The sequence below is a fragment of the Leopardus geoffroyi genome, chromosome B4 (genome assembly GCF_018350155.1).
Source record: "Leopardus geoffroyi isolate Oge1 chromosome B4, O.geoffroyi_Oge1_pat1.0, whole genome shotgun sequence".
Lineage (NCBI taxonomy): Eukaryota > Metazoa > Chordata > Mammalia > Carnivora > Felidae > Leopardus > Leopardus geoffroyi.
Genome location: NC_059341.1, coordinates 34950540 through 34965313, shown reverse-complemented (window position 1 = coordinate 34965313; position 14774 = coordinate 34950540). Strand labels below are relative to the sequence as shown.

Here is a 14774-nt window from a genome sequence, read left to right as displayed (position 1 = left end):
ACTAGGGAAGCAAACCTGGAGGGGGGACAGCCTAGGAGGCCACGATAGGCATCTCAAACCTGTGAGGCCCCTCATGTCCTGGGCAGGGGCTCTTAAGTGCAGGCCTGGAGCGGCAGATCAACCTGCCAGGTGAGCGGATTCAAGGTCACATGAGGAAGACCTTTCCAACAGAGCTTTTCCCAAATGAGGAGGGCTTTCCTATAAAGGGGTGAGCCCGCCATCACTGGACACATGCAGGCAGAGACACCGCCCATCCAGTCGTCAGGCTGTTGTGCAGGAGGTGGAGAGTTAAACCAGATGACCTCTAAGGTCACTTCCAGCTCCGAAGCCCTGTTCTTCACTTGACCTTGATTATCCCTCATTCAGTTCACAGATTTCCATTGAGTGCCGACCACGTGCAGGCTCTGTTCTAAGTGCGGGGATATAGCTGAGACACCAGTTTTTGCTCTCATGAGCTCATGCTGTGGTGAGGAGACACAGACAATAAATAAACATGTGTGTGGCATGTCCCACAGGGTGGGAGCTCTGAAGAAAACTTAAGCAGGAGAGGAAATAAAGAGTGATGGGGTGGGGAGCATGACAAATGGAACTGGGAGGAAGGCATTCCAGGCTTCATTATGAATCCCTTCCCCTTAGCTCAGAGCCAGTCACTAAAGCAGCCTTTAGGAAAGAGGGAGCAGCTCTGGGATCACCTGCTGACCTTTGGAGCGGGAACAGAAGCAGGTGCAGACATGCCGTTCTGCACACCTCCCCACAATCCTCTCCCACAGAGGCAGCCAGCCAGCAATAGGCAAGGGGCACAAGGTAACAAAAGGTTAACAAGTTTCACAAAAGGAGGATGAAGGTTTCTTGGCAAGAATAATATGACAGGCATGTGGGGGTGGCAGGGAGGAGAAAAGACAGGGTGGGCTGGGTTCTACCTTAGACAACGGCCCAGCAGCACCCCTCTGGCCCCCTCTGTAAGCTGAGTTCTCATGTGTTTGACAACAGTTTTTGAATGCCCCAGCCAAAACATCTCCCCTCCAACCTACACACCCCTGATTCCTTTGGGCAATGCTCTGTGTCCACTCCTTTCCTATGAGCACCCCTACACACACACACACACACACACACACACACACACACTTCCCAAAGGTACCAATTATACGCCCCTTGCTCTAGCCCTAAAGAGAAGAGTTAAGCTCCAGGAATAATGTTCCTCTTTGGTTCTTCTTCATGGTCCTCCCTTCCCGCTTCAGGTCTTGATTTCAGAAGGACTGGGGCAGTTTGCTCAAGATCCCAAGTTTATTGAGGTCACAACCCAGGAGCTGGCTGACGCCTGTGACATGACCATAGAGGAGATGGAGAACGCCGCAGACAACATCCTCAGTGGGGGCGCCCAGCAGAGCCCCAATGGCACCCTACTACCTTTCGTTAACTGCAGGGACCCAGGGCAGGACAGAGCAGAGGGCCAAGAGGGCGAGACCTGCGCGCCCACCCTGGCGTGTCGGAAGAGCGAGGAGGAGCTCCAGGACAGCAGAGCCCACGTCGGCAGCCTGTAGTAGCTAGGGCTGGGGAGACGCTGGGTTTTTTATTTGTTTCAATGTTCCTAATGGGTTCGTTTCAGAAGTGCCTCACTGTTCTCGTGACCTGGAGTTAACCGGAACAGCGTCTTCATTCATTTCGTTGGGACAAGACGCAGAGTTGGGTGGTGGTAGAGAGCCAGTTTTTCGGGGGGCATGGAAGGCAGCAATCCCAGTTTGTGTTGTGTGCACAGAGGTAGAGTGGTGAGGAGGAGTGGAAGAATCAGGGAGGGAGAGCAAGAGAAGAGACGTCTGCCCTCGCCTCCGGGCATGAAAGAGAACCTCAGCTTCCTGCGGTAGCCCTCACCAAAAGGACCCTATGTCAAACGGGTGTCAACTTTGCTTGTAAAAAAAAAAAAAAAAAAAAAAAAAAAAATCATTTTGCACATATTCTGTATGAGCCTCACTGTCTCCATAGAGCCAGGGCCCTGTGGATTTGCAGAAGGAAGCAGGGGTAGGACTTCAGCGAGGACCCAGCCCCATCCCAGAGAGGGAGGAGGAACAGCAAAGAGGCTGCAGGAGCTCGGGAACCCGGAGCGGCTGGCGAGGGGCGTGTGGCAGCCTCACCGCCAAGGCCCCGGCCACGCCCACTCGTCTGCGTCAGGCTCACCTAGCCTGCCCTGGGCTCCCAGCTCCAGAATGATGGCTGGGCCTGCGTTGGCGGGGAGGGGCAGCTGGCGCTGCCTGCCAGGGAAGGGGCAGCCAGTTCTTGACGCGACGAGGTGGTGCTGAGCTTCTGTTGAGCGCTCTTTTGTTTTGTGATTTGACATATTTCTTGACAGCATGTTGCAGTTTTCGTTTTTTTGGTTTTTATTTTCATTTTGTTTTCCCAGGGGGAGGGGAGGAAGAAGTGTTTACAAAGCTTTGTAGCCACCCACCTTACTGTTTTCACTTTTGCAAATGTAAATCGGGTTTGGTTTTACTGTATTATTTAAATGATTGTGGTTTTCTTTTTCTACGGTGGGTTCTGTGGAGCCGCTGTAGTCCGAGTTTTACCAGCCATTGTGTATGCGCAATAATTTGTTATAATTTCCGTAGGTAGTAACAACAATTTTTTGGGTTTGGTTTTATAATTTAAAGTAATGCACTTGATGTGGTCTTGCACATATGGGTGATTGAGTTGGGTTCTTTTTAATGCTGGGTGTATCCGTGGGTGCCAGAGAGCGGAAGCACGGATGAGAGAGTCTCTGTGAGTGTGTGTGCTACGTGTGTGTGTGTGTGTGTGTGTGTGTGTGTAGTGGGTTGTCTGGGCACATGTCCTACGTGTGTATGTGCACCCATGCAGTGCGCCCATGCGTGAATGAGTGTGTCGCTCCCCCTTTCTGGTAACTGTGGGGAGATCTGAATCTGGGGCCATTTGAAAGCAAAAACAAACCACTGTCTCTGCTTCTGAAACGGGAATCAGTAACTCTTTGCATTTTCTGTCCCACAAGATATGCAAAAACAATGCAATAATATTCATTTTAAAAATACAATTGTGAGTTGTGTTGGCATTAAAACTGTATTTAAAAAAAAAACAGAGAAATTTAAGGGAAAAACTCAAGAAGGCGTTTTGCTTCGATATATTCCGTGTAATGTTTTATTGCATTGATAATGTTTCTGTTGAAGAAACTGTTATACTTGAATTCAGGTCAGTTTCAGTATTTTACAAATATTTTTTTAAAACTGAATTGCAATTGTGCCAAGCGAATATAATGAATTGAATTAAGTTTGTTTTTGAATTCACTTCTTGTATATTTTGCTGCATGTAAGTAAATCATTTTGTATTTGAAGTGTGACAAGCTTTACCCTTGAACTCTGAAGTGCTTTTCTATATGTGGTTGGGGGAAAGGGAACGAATATTCTTTTAATTTTTACAATGAGCAAAGGTATCACCAGTGTAAATCATTACCCCGCGATCCACAAACAGGTTTGGACATTACTGTTTTGCATATCTTGTGTTCGCTTCCATTTCCCTCAATTTTTCCAAAACTATATAAGTATATTCGTACTACATCTTGCTTTGAGAGACCAGGACATGTCTTATTCCTGTCTTCGTTCTATCCACTCTGCTCCAGTTCTCTGATTTGGACTTTCTCTAGGGACACTCCTTCACCATGAGGGGACATCACCAGGCTGGCGTCAACGTCCCCCATGGGAGAAGTGGCTGGCTTTTCTGTTCACTTTCACTGCACAAACTTTCCTCAGTGGTTTCCTCAGGAAAGTGTACACTGACTTGAGAGGATGGAACTAGAGTCGGGCTGGTTGGAGGGAAGGGAGTCCTCCCCCTGGCAACTGCTCTACCCAAACTCAGACGGCAGGGGCCAGAGAACAGCAACCAGGTAAAAATCTTTGTCCATCCAAACGTCAGCTCTGTCTTATTCACTTCATCTCTTCCTCTCTGGAGCAGGATTTCTTCCAGACCCACCCTCGTGTGTGTGGCAGCCATGGAAGGGACCAGGACAGGGGAGGACATGTCAGGAGTTCACAGTGATAGTGGAACCAGAGACTTTGTGGGAGCATCTCTTATGCCCGTTTGTGTCTACCTAGAACATCATCCTATTGGTGCTGTTTCCTTCAAATAGAGTTCAACAATGATGGTTGAAAAGGAAGTGATTTGGGGAAAACAGGACCCAACCATTCATCCAGGATTTACTCATTGAATGTCTTCTGGTCCCATTGTGCTCTCAGCCCTTATATGAGCAGCCTAGAAATTAAAGTTGGAGAAAGTCCACTACCCCAATGAAGATGAATTTCACTTTCAAGGACTGATTCATGAAAAAGTGGAGAAATGTGCCAGATACTCCCAGGTTAACTTACTGTCTAGAAGCAGGAGGGTTTCTTCCTGTTTCTCCAAGCCCAACCCATCCAAACATTTTTGGTTTGTTTTCAGTGCTGTGAAGGCCTTCTAGAAATTAGTTAGGTGTCATCCTTTGTCTAGTTTCCCAAGATGTCTGCCACTGTGCTGCTAAGATTTTAATTATGATGGAGAGGGGAGCCCTTTTGGATTAATACCTGGTTCTTGCTGTACGTTTGGTCCCTGGATAGAAATTTGGAATCTTAATTGACTACATGCACACAAACACACACACAACATACACACTCAGACTTCCTGCTGCTTTTTTCCTTTTAGACTTCTTCTGCATCACCAAATCTCATTAGCCGGCTGCAGGCCAGGCTCATGCCAGCTACCCCCAGGGCCGTACCTAAGTATGCCCCTTACCCTTCACCACTCATGCCTACAAGGTCCCTTCTTCTTTATAGTCATCTCTGTCAGAAGACTAGCTAGCCTTGCACCCTATAGGGACAATGTCAGCAGTGACAAGGGCATCTGGCCCTATGCCTCTATGAAGGAAAGGAGTTTCATATGGGAGTTCCCTGTCTAGAGCCATGAGTCTTTCTGGCATGACCTCATGGTCAATTGGTAAAGGGCTGACATAAGATACTTGTCATCATGACAGACTGGTTAAATCAGTCATGAAATCCTGAACCTCGTCCATTAGATGTTTACCCTCCACCTAGAGCAGAACTTACCCCATGACCTTGTAAAACATAACTGTCAAATCTTCTGAGAACCCTTAAGTGGCAGGAGAAAGCTGCTAATGGCTGAGGACCAACAGGACTTGAAGAAGTGCAATGTAAGTTCTGAGGGCGGTGAACGCGATTTTTATTTGTCCTCTGAATGGCCCAGACTCTTTTATTTCCACACTTTGGCTTTTTAGTAGTCATGTGTGTGATTTTCAGTTGTCTCCTTTCTGTCTGTTTCTAGAAAGTTCTTTTTGGTCTTGAGCAGAAAGAGAAGAATATTTTCCTAGATTTTGGCTTGATCCATGAATTTTTCTCTGCTTTGCTTCACAGGCAATTAGTTATAGTCCCTCCCCTCACCTTCTAAGTCTGACAGGCTGCCCTCTGACTGGGAGGTCCAAGGACAAAGGAACAAGGCTTCCTTACTCTTTATCCTATGACGCTGCTTCCAAATCTCAGGGGCTTGTCTGGAGAGAAGCTATCATTTTCTCACAGCCATTTTCCTTCCAGAACTTTTCCTGATCATTCACTTAAAGATAGTAAGGCAACCACAGGAGAAGTGTACCTTTCAATGCCTAAGTAATATCTTTCTGAGAAATAAGAACACCCTGAAAATGAAGAGTTTGGAAGGTATCAAAAGGGTTTCATAGAAGCCCGTTGATACATGCCCATCATTCCTAAAGGTCAAGATATGTAGCAAGAACCTAGTTCAGGCATACAAAATAACCCTGGTAGTCAGGTTTTTAGCCTCATCAAAGTACAATTATAAATGTTGCTAAGGAGGATGAAAGCATCTCAATCCTGAGGGACCTAGAAAAAAAATGAAGTATCATTGTCTAAGAGTTAGAAACTATTTAGCAAAGAGACCAGAAAAGGGCAATCTGGTTTCAAGAAGACTCATTTAAGCCCCAAGTTAGTAAAAAAAATAAATAAATAAAATAAAAATAAACAAAAAAAGACATGGCTCTGGTCAGGGGAAAGTATTGGCACAGAGAGAACAGGAAGGCAAATGGGCCAAAACAAAGGGTATGTCTTGACTCTTTATGCATCTGTCCCCATTTTATGGAAAGAAGTGTCCAGTTCAACCACCCACAATGGCAAGAACAGGGGAGAGGCTGATGCCTCAAGGATCAACTTTAGAAAAAGAGAAAACTAAAGTTTCCATCTGGCATTGTTTTCCCGAACTGGCTAGATGTGGGGTATCTGCCACACTATCTTTCCTCTCTGCTGGTGTCCCTCCCCTTGTATTAGCCAGTATGCCACCTGAAACTGACTCTAGTCAGTTGGAAGGTATGAAGGGAGGCCTAATGTCACTCACGGCGAAGCTCCTGGTCACCACATCCGGGTTCCCCATCAGCTCCCTCTGAGGAGACACAAGGAAAAGAGACAAGGGAACGAAGTGTCCTACAACTGTCAGGGAGAGAGAGGGCCTCTTTTCCATTCCCCAAGCCATTCTCTCTATTCCAGCTTCCTGCCCAGCCCCCCTTTTTCCTTCTCCCCACCCCCCAGTCTAGTCAACAGAAGAGTTGAGTGGAGTCCAATGTGCAGATTCTTACGTAGTTTCTTTGTGAAACTAGTTCTGGTTTTAACTTTATTTTTTTTTATTTCAAAGCAATGAAACTTTGCTTTGAAGCCAGATACCAATAGAACAGGTGGTTTCTGCCAGACTTCCACATGGTTGGGAGATATTTGAACACCACACACACACACACACTTCCTTAAGGAACAGGTGCTAGTGAAGGGGTTGAGCTCTGCACACATGATATTGTCCTCCCAGAGGACTGAGCACTGTGTAGAGAGAAATGGAGAGAGAACCAGAATAACTTCCTTGGGTAGAAATAGTGTCATCTGAACCTATTATTACTGTGAACTAAATATTATTTATCTATATTGAGAAATACTACTACTTCTAAAATCAAGACTTTTCCCTCACATGATTTTAAGAGACTTGCTCCACAGCAGATGCAGTGGTATAGACCCTTTGGCCCTTTGGCTCTCCAGTATTCTAGAAAAGCCTTTTGATGGGTCTCTGAAAGGGAATTAGAGATTGCCAGAAGGATAATTGAGCTGAGTTGAACAAATCTATTCAACACTGAGAGCAGAGTCAGAGTTGGGACTGTCCACAAAAATCCCCTAAATATCTACCAAATTAAGAAAGACAAGACAAAGACGAGAAAATTAAACAAAAGCTTCAAATGTTACATCACCAAATATTTTCCCTTCAGATCAGATGCTGGCCTCTCCACAGCTATACTCTCTTTTGGGGGACATCCCATACACCCCATTTCCCAGAATCTAATGACTTTCATAAGGTTCCTAGAAAGGGCAGCATGACATTTAATCTACCATAAATCAGACATTTACTACAAATTTGCCATCCAAAAATCACTCATGTACTTCATACATAAGAAAATTTTTCACCTAGATCATCAGAAAAGTCTCTTGATGGAAGAGGTTGTACATCTTTAGGGAGGGTAATTTCTATGTGAAGAACTGTGGAAATAGGATGGTTCCTATTTTCAGTTTAAGCCTGAAGAACTCTTGTTCTGATATTCTTGGAGCCCCAGAGTGTATAAGCAGAGGAATGAGGAAGATGAGGGTGAGTGGGCACCAGCCTCAGCACTGAGTCACTGCCAAGGGATGCTGAGGGCTGCAGGTTTCAGACCCCCTGCATGAAGTCTCTCCTGAGCCTGCAACCAGGAAGGAAGAGAAGAGAAGGCTCCCTTCTGTAGAGTCAAGGAGGAACAAAAGAGGACAGGTCACTGCATCCTGTACCAAGCCCCCAACCCCAAAGATTTCCCAACATGGGGAAACTACATTAAAGCTTAAAAAAAAACTTGGGAATCAAGGGTAGACGGTAAACAAACAACCCTGTGCAAAGGGCTCCTTTGTAAGGCAACTCCAGTGACCCAAATGCTATGGGCTCTTTTCTGCTTGCACACATCACACCACCCATGCATCAAGCTGCATCCCAGTCCCCCAAGTTTGGAATCCATCTCTTGGTTTCTCAACTAGATTATGCACTACCCCATAGCCACTTTCTGCCCTGCCCAGAACATATGCTGTTCTCCTAGAGCCTCATGGGAATGAGGTCTAGCACCAAATAGGCTGTGGGTATCAAAGGCATAAACAAATTTGGACAAATCTGTGATGGTAGTAGTTGAGAACAACCTGTGGAAAAACACACAAGTTTGTTAAGAAATTGGGTGGTGGGTCCCCAGCTGATGAAGCACTGGAATGTCTGTTACTCTCATAATCATCTTGTTTTAATACCCTAGAGCTGCCAAGCAAAATTTCCGTCCACATAAGAGGCTCCAGATACATCCCCCTCTCCTCATGTCCTCTTGCTCAGGCCCGAACCAATTTGTATCATGCTTGTTCTCAGAGCATCACAGAAAGATGAACGGTGCCTCCATCGTCATCCCACTGCCTGTCACCACCCCCCACACCCCTGCACACCCCTCCTCTCCAGGCTCCACGACTTCACAGTCTTACTGTTGTAAATACTGTTGTACAGTTTGTAATCATCAACTAATCCCGTTGTCAAAGGCCTCGCCTGCTGCGCCTTCTCGCCTTTGAGAAAGGCCAGGGAATCTAGAAGGGGTAACCTTTCGAGAAGAGCTTCAGGGTCATCTCTGTGTGAGACGCTATGTATATTCCTGTAAGATTGCATTTTTATCTAAGGAATGATGTTATTTAAAAAACAAACAAAAAAAACAAAAAACAAGAATTGCAAATAAATTTCTTAACAATGTCTACACTGGTTTTATCGTATCTTCCACATCCTTCCTCTTCTTGTGTTTCCTACAGGTTACAAAAATACACTTAACTGCCAGATTACCCTCTCAGAACCTCCAGAGGGGTGGGGGCCAGGAAAACATGTGAAATCTGAATCTGATGATAATCTCTAACCTTATTTCAGCAATTTATTCACTCCTTCCAATGAAAACGTTAACAGAAAAACAAAGTTGACAAGGAAAGAGAATAGGAGGAATTGAATGGATAATCCACAAAACAGAAGAGCAGCCTTCCCCCCTCCCCCCACGATATTTGGAAAGGCATAAAATTGGTTTTGAATGAATGAAGGGAAGAAGGGAGGAGGGAGGGAAGGGAGAAAAGAAGGAGGGAGGGGGAAGATCAGATTATGTATATTAAAGATTAAAAATTCAAGGTTCTTTTTTTTGGGGTTCTGTTTTATTATTAAACTGACTCTGACAAAGCTTCCAGAATAATTCCCTGTGTAAAAATAATTTGTCCCAGAAATCCATGTGTCTTAGTTGAATACAATTATAACAACAGAAACCCTCCCACCGTTGGATGTTCAAGTCCATTTTAGGAATTAAAGGACATCAACCAACCTCCCTACTTCTCCAGAGCCTCCCTCCTCCCTAGCCCACCACCCATACCCTAAGCTCTGAAGTCTAGGGCCCTATGAGGAGAACAGAGGAGTGAAAGAGCTGGGGACTGTAGCTACCAGAGCAGGCTGGGAGGACACTCCACAAGGACCTGCCCACAAGGTCACAACCCATCAGCAGATCCAGTCATTATTAAAGCACCAAAGTTTGTAAATACCTTTAACCAATGAGAATAGATTCGGGATTCACCCTATAATAAAATTACTCTGCCTTGCATTTTGTATGCTTTCCTGAATGGGAGTAAAAGGAGTGGAGGGATAGCCCATGGCAGGAATTAAACATAACCGTAGGAGCACATCACCAAACTGAGGCATCCCTTATGTGTGCAGGGCCTCACTTCTGTTCTATAATTTGGTGTCAGCTCCTTCAGCCTGGCCTGGCCTTCAAACACTCTTCCTATATCAGGTCTACTTCTGCCCATTTCTTCCTTTGTCCTCACAAGAAAGAGGACAAAGATACTAGATATTAACTAGATATCTAGGTACTAGATATTAACTGGGCTGCACTTGCTAATGGGCTGAATTACTGCATGGTAAAAAAAAAAATCAGTATACATACATGACACTCCCTCTTGTCCTTTAATTTTCTAACCTCCATGTAATGAGCAGAACTAAGCATTCTTTCTACAAATCTCTATCTCTTATTTTTTTCTCCCTTTGTTTCCATATGGCTTGCCAGGTAAGTGGCTCACCAGTCCCTCAATCTCTTGCTCTTCACAGCATATAGGGATATATTAGCCCAAGAATTAGTCTGTGAAAAGTGGGGGAGCAGAAGACTCTGAACTCACCAAGAGCCAAAATGACGGGCTCCAATCCAGCCTTCACAGAGCATTATGTTGTACATTATCAGACATTATTCTGGCTAATGATAGAGTAACATTTACTTTCCAACTGACTACAATGCCATGTATATAATTTCCTGGGGAATCCCACAGGGAGGAGAGGCAGGGCAGAATTTGGCACTCTTGAGAAGTTCAAAGAACATCAAAATCCCCCATCACAAAGGTTGACAATTTAAGCCCAAGTGTTTCAATGATGCTCCACTGAGATTCCATGTGACACAATTTCGGAATCAGAAAATATAGTTATATATTTGAATACCATTATCTGTGTGACATAATTCTTGATACTCAGTAAAGCCTTCTCTTCTCACAACTGACACATGCAATTCTATCATTTGTGTCTCCTCTTTTTAACTTTTTAACTTTTTAACTTTATCAAAGTGTGGTTTCTGAACCACCTGGCAGAATCATTTGGGATACTTGATTAGAACACAGATTCTTGGGGTGCCTGCGTGACTCAGTCAGTTAAGCAACTGACTTTAATTTTTGGCTCAGGTCACGATCTCACGGTTCCTGTGTTCGAGCCCCGCATCAGGCTCTGCATTGCTGGTGCAGAGCCTGCTTGGGATTCTTTGTCTTCCTCTCTCCCTGTCTCTCTCTCATTCTCTCTCTCTCTCTCTCTCTCTCTCTCTCAAAAATAAATAAATAAACTTTAAAAAATTGTTTAGAAAGAACACATATTCTTGTTTTACCCACAAACTTGTCCTTATCTCAAAGCTATTAAATCAGATACTTTGAGGTTGGAACCCATCAATATGCATTTCAGCAAGCTCTCCGAGTTGTTCTTATTTAGACCAAACATTTCAAATTGCTGGTATCAAACTGATTTCTATTAAAATGTATGGTTCCTGGGAGAGGAAAATTTTTAAGCTTCTTTCATTCCATTACATCCCAGGGGAAACCAAAGGTCTTAGAGGATATAAGTAAAAGATTTGAGAGCAGATTTTGATGGGAAATGGGAGCAATCGTTGTCAGCACTGAGGAGGGAGAGTGGAGACAAAAGGGAAAGTACAACAAAATATGCAAGAGGGTAAAGGTTTAGGTAACAGAACCAGAGGCATCGTGAGGCAAACTTCTATTTCACCCACCTAGGAATTTTGATTTGTCTAGGGAAGCAATGAAGTCAGATTAAGCAAGTGATCTGGCCTCTGTTCTAAGATCCAGTGAGAAATGAAAGATGGCTTGACCTTCTACACATGGCTGCCATCTTAAACATCTTCTTATGTTTCTTCTTCTTAGTCTTCCAGACTAAGACTACCGGAAAGACTTCTTCTGAAAACTCCTTTGAAGGTGTGGTAGTCCTCAAAGTCAAGCTACTGTCAGTGGGACTCTCCCCTAGTCCTCTCTAGAGCATCTTAAGTTAGAGGAATGTCAGCACTCTACATCAGGGATCAGACTAATGGGTTGGGACTGATAGGATATAGGAGGAACAAGAAAGAGAAGACTCTGAGGTGTTGAGGAAGAGGATCTTGATGAATTACCTGTACTTCAGGCATTCTCCAAACATAGCAATGAGTGGCAGTCACCTCTAGAAATTCTACCTAATAATCTTAAAATGTCAGGTTTGTGCTCAGGAAAGGAGAGAATTTGAGATATGTTAGTATTAGGGTGGCTACATTGCATGTTGTCTATAACTAGGACTTTTGAGAGTAAAGAAGTTCTGGCCCCTTAGTTGTCCATCCAATGAAGACCTTTGGTCGCTCTGATTAGAACCCAGAAGAGAGTGTAGCCTAAAGAAGATGGAGCATGGATTAGCTGGCACTTGGTAAACAGAGCCTCCTTTAACTCCACTTTTGCTCCTAAAATCAAGTGTCCACAGACTGACCTTTTTAAATAAATCAGATTACATCACATCCCTGCTCTCAACTGTCTAATGTTTTCTCATCACATTTGGATTAAAATCCAAAGTCTTTACCATGATCTATAAAGCCTTAAGCATCTGGCTTCACCTACCCCTCTACTTCTCAGACCTCATTTCCCACCATTGTCCCATCCCACTCACTTCCAGCTATAATCACCTTCTTGCTGTCCATTAAACACATAAAATGTATTCATCCCTTTGCCAGTTATCAATTTATTGCTGCTGAGCACTAAACCTATGCTTTTTACCCTGCTCTGTGATACTAGAGTTCAACCACATAAACATTTCTCCTTTGCCAGCTGGCTTAATGCTTAGTACAGTCTTTGTCAATAGAGGGCACTGAAAGGCCATTGCAAAATAAAAGGACTTCCTTTCACAATTCAGTGTGTTATTTTTAAGCATATAGCCATGGAGCAGTATGTGGGAGGCTTGGTACTGGTCATCTCAGTAGTCTTTACATACCAGCTCCAGCCTGCTGATGACCTCCAGCAGGTTTCTCCACCACCCAACAGGCCATGTTTATGGATCTTCTCTGACCCATGCCCTCTGGCAAGTTTCCTTAGCACTAGCAGGCTGTGTGATCCAGTAGCACCCATGCCTCTCCAAGAATGTCTGGATCAGCCTTGAGGTGAGTGGTGAGGAGAGCTTTTCTAAGTTCTTAGTTCCTTCCTACACTACTCTCCCTCAACCCTAGAGATAGTAGCTACTTTTTTCTTCTAGTTTGATAGCTAACCCTTTTTATAAGCAACAATTCTTTATATTAAATTTCTTCTATTCAAATTACTGGTGTGGGGTCTGTCTCCTGATTGAACCCTGATATAGAATTGATACTAGAATGTTCTGGAGAGACAGACTCTCAACGATAGAATTTGAGAGTGAGTTTGGTCATGTATTAGCATCTGAGGGCAGTACTAAGTTCTTTGTTAGTGGAAATTGGATGCCAGTTATCCATGACATAGAGTGACATCCCAGTTAATAAAATTGCCACCTATGATGATGTATTAATTAATGCCTTGGGAGCCCAAGTAGCTGCTGCATTTATTATTATGGCAGTAGAAATGACAAGGACTGTGGTGTGGAACTGACTTTCCCAAGTACATTGCATTACTTATGGGAAGAAAAAGACAGGCTCAGGATCATAACCTGAGAATCGGAAAGCTCCTACCACAGTCCTACTATAATATTTTATTTCTTATAACTAATACTGCTGAATATCAAGCACAAATTTAACTGTGAAAGTGGTTGAATTACAATAGCAGTTGGATTCACAGCCTTCACAAGCTTCTTAAGTGAAAGTTAGAACACTGATTCAGAAATAATGAGACCTTGAAACATGGATGGAGAAATCTGGTAGGATTCAAATGAAGTTGAGATTCTAAAATCTCTAAGTCATTCTGAGCATCCCTTTGCAACAGAAGCAGATAAGTGCTACAATAACTAGCCTTCCTTTGCTGGAAAACTATGATAACGTCATCTAAGGCAGATGTCTTGAAAGGAATGCTTATTCTCCTCAAGATGCACTATCATCACCTCTTATTGCTTCTAGACCCACAACTTGGGTCAAATCTCAGCATGTGTCAGGGACTCAGACACACAGTATGACCCAAGAGGAAATGGCTTGTACTCTAAATAAATTATGACTTGTAAACCTAGGAATATGTGGGAGTGTATTCTAAGGGAGTTAGAACATGGAGAGTAGAGGGATACCTGGGTGGCTCAGTTGATTAAGCATCTAACTCTTGATTTCGGTGCAGATCATAACCTCATAGTTCATGAGATCGAGCCCCTCATCAACTTAGCACCTGCTTAGGATTCACTCTCTCTCCCAGTCACTCTGCCCCTCTCCTGTTCCTCTTTCTCTCTCTTAAAATAAATAGATAAACTTAAAAAAAAGAACATGGAGAGTGGAATATAACTCTGTATCAAACCAAATTAATTTATATGTATGTACTTACTAGAGATTTCAGATTTTGTATTTCAAATTATGCAGATGAAAGTGGCTCTGACACCTTACTTAGGTGGTCAACTGACTCTTGGACTCAGTAATGTCCTCTGCTTCATGACAGTGAGATACCCTAGTTTCCATGATCTGATATGAAGGAAGGTATCTGAAGGTTTAGGAAGATGGAAATGTTGATATGTACTTATCATGTGTAATATGCATACCCATACCCTCAACCATATTCCCTGAGAAGGCTTAGAAGACCCTCCCATCACTAAGATTTTGAGAAATAAATTAGTGAAGGAGTACCTGCATCCTTTCAAAGCTCTGTAGTTACTCTCATTTGTAGACTAGATATGGCCATGGGGGGATGCTACACTGATTTCAATAGGTTCAATGAAATCCTGGAGTTAGAAAGATCAAGAGACAGCATGTCACTGCCTGACAAGGTGAACACATTTACTACATAAAGAGGAGCAGGTCCTTATCAGGGAAATACAAATCAAAACCACACTCAGATATCACCTCACGCCAGTCAGAGTGGCCAAAATGAACAAATCAGGAGACTATAGATGCTGGAGAGGATGTGGAGAAACGGGAACCCTCTTGCACTATTGGTGGGAATGCAAATTGGTGCAGCCACTCTGGA

At 43.8% G+C, this 14774-nt stretch overlaps 1 protein-coding gene across 50 annotated transcripts in view; it reads left to right on the top strand.

Annotated features, from left to right (window-relative positions):
* CACNA1C (calcium voltage-gated channel subunit alpha1 C) overlaps positions 1–8822 on the top strand; it is a 757779-nt gene extending 748957 nt beyond the window's left edge. For all 50 annotated transcript variants that reach the window (XM_045465322.1, XM_045465309.1, XM_045465310.1 and 47 more), the window contains one exon: positions 1239–8822. In XM_045465322.1, the coding sequence (XP_045321278.1) occupies positions 1239–1541 (303 nt within the window). In that variant the 3' untranslated portion in view covers positions 1542–8822. The remainder of the gene's footprint in view (positions 1–1238) is intronic.
* Positions 8823–14774: the final 5952 nt, after the last annotated feature.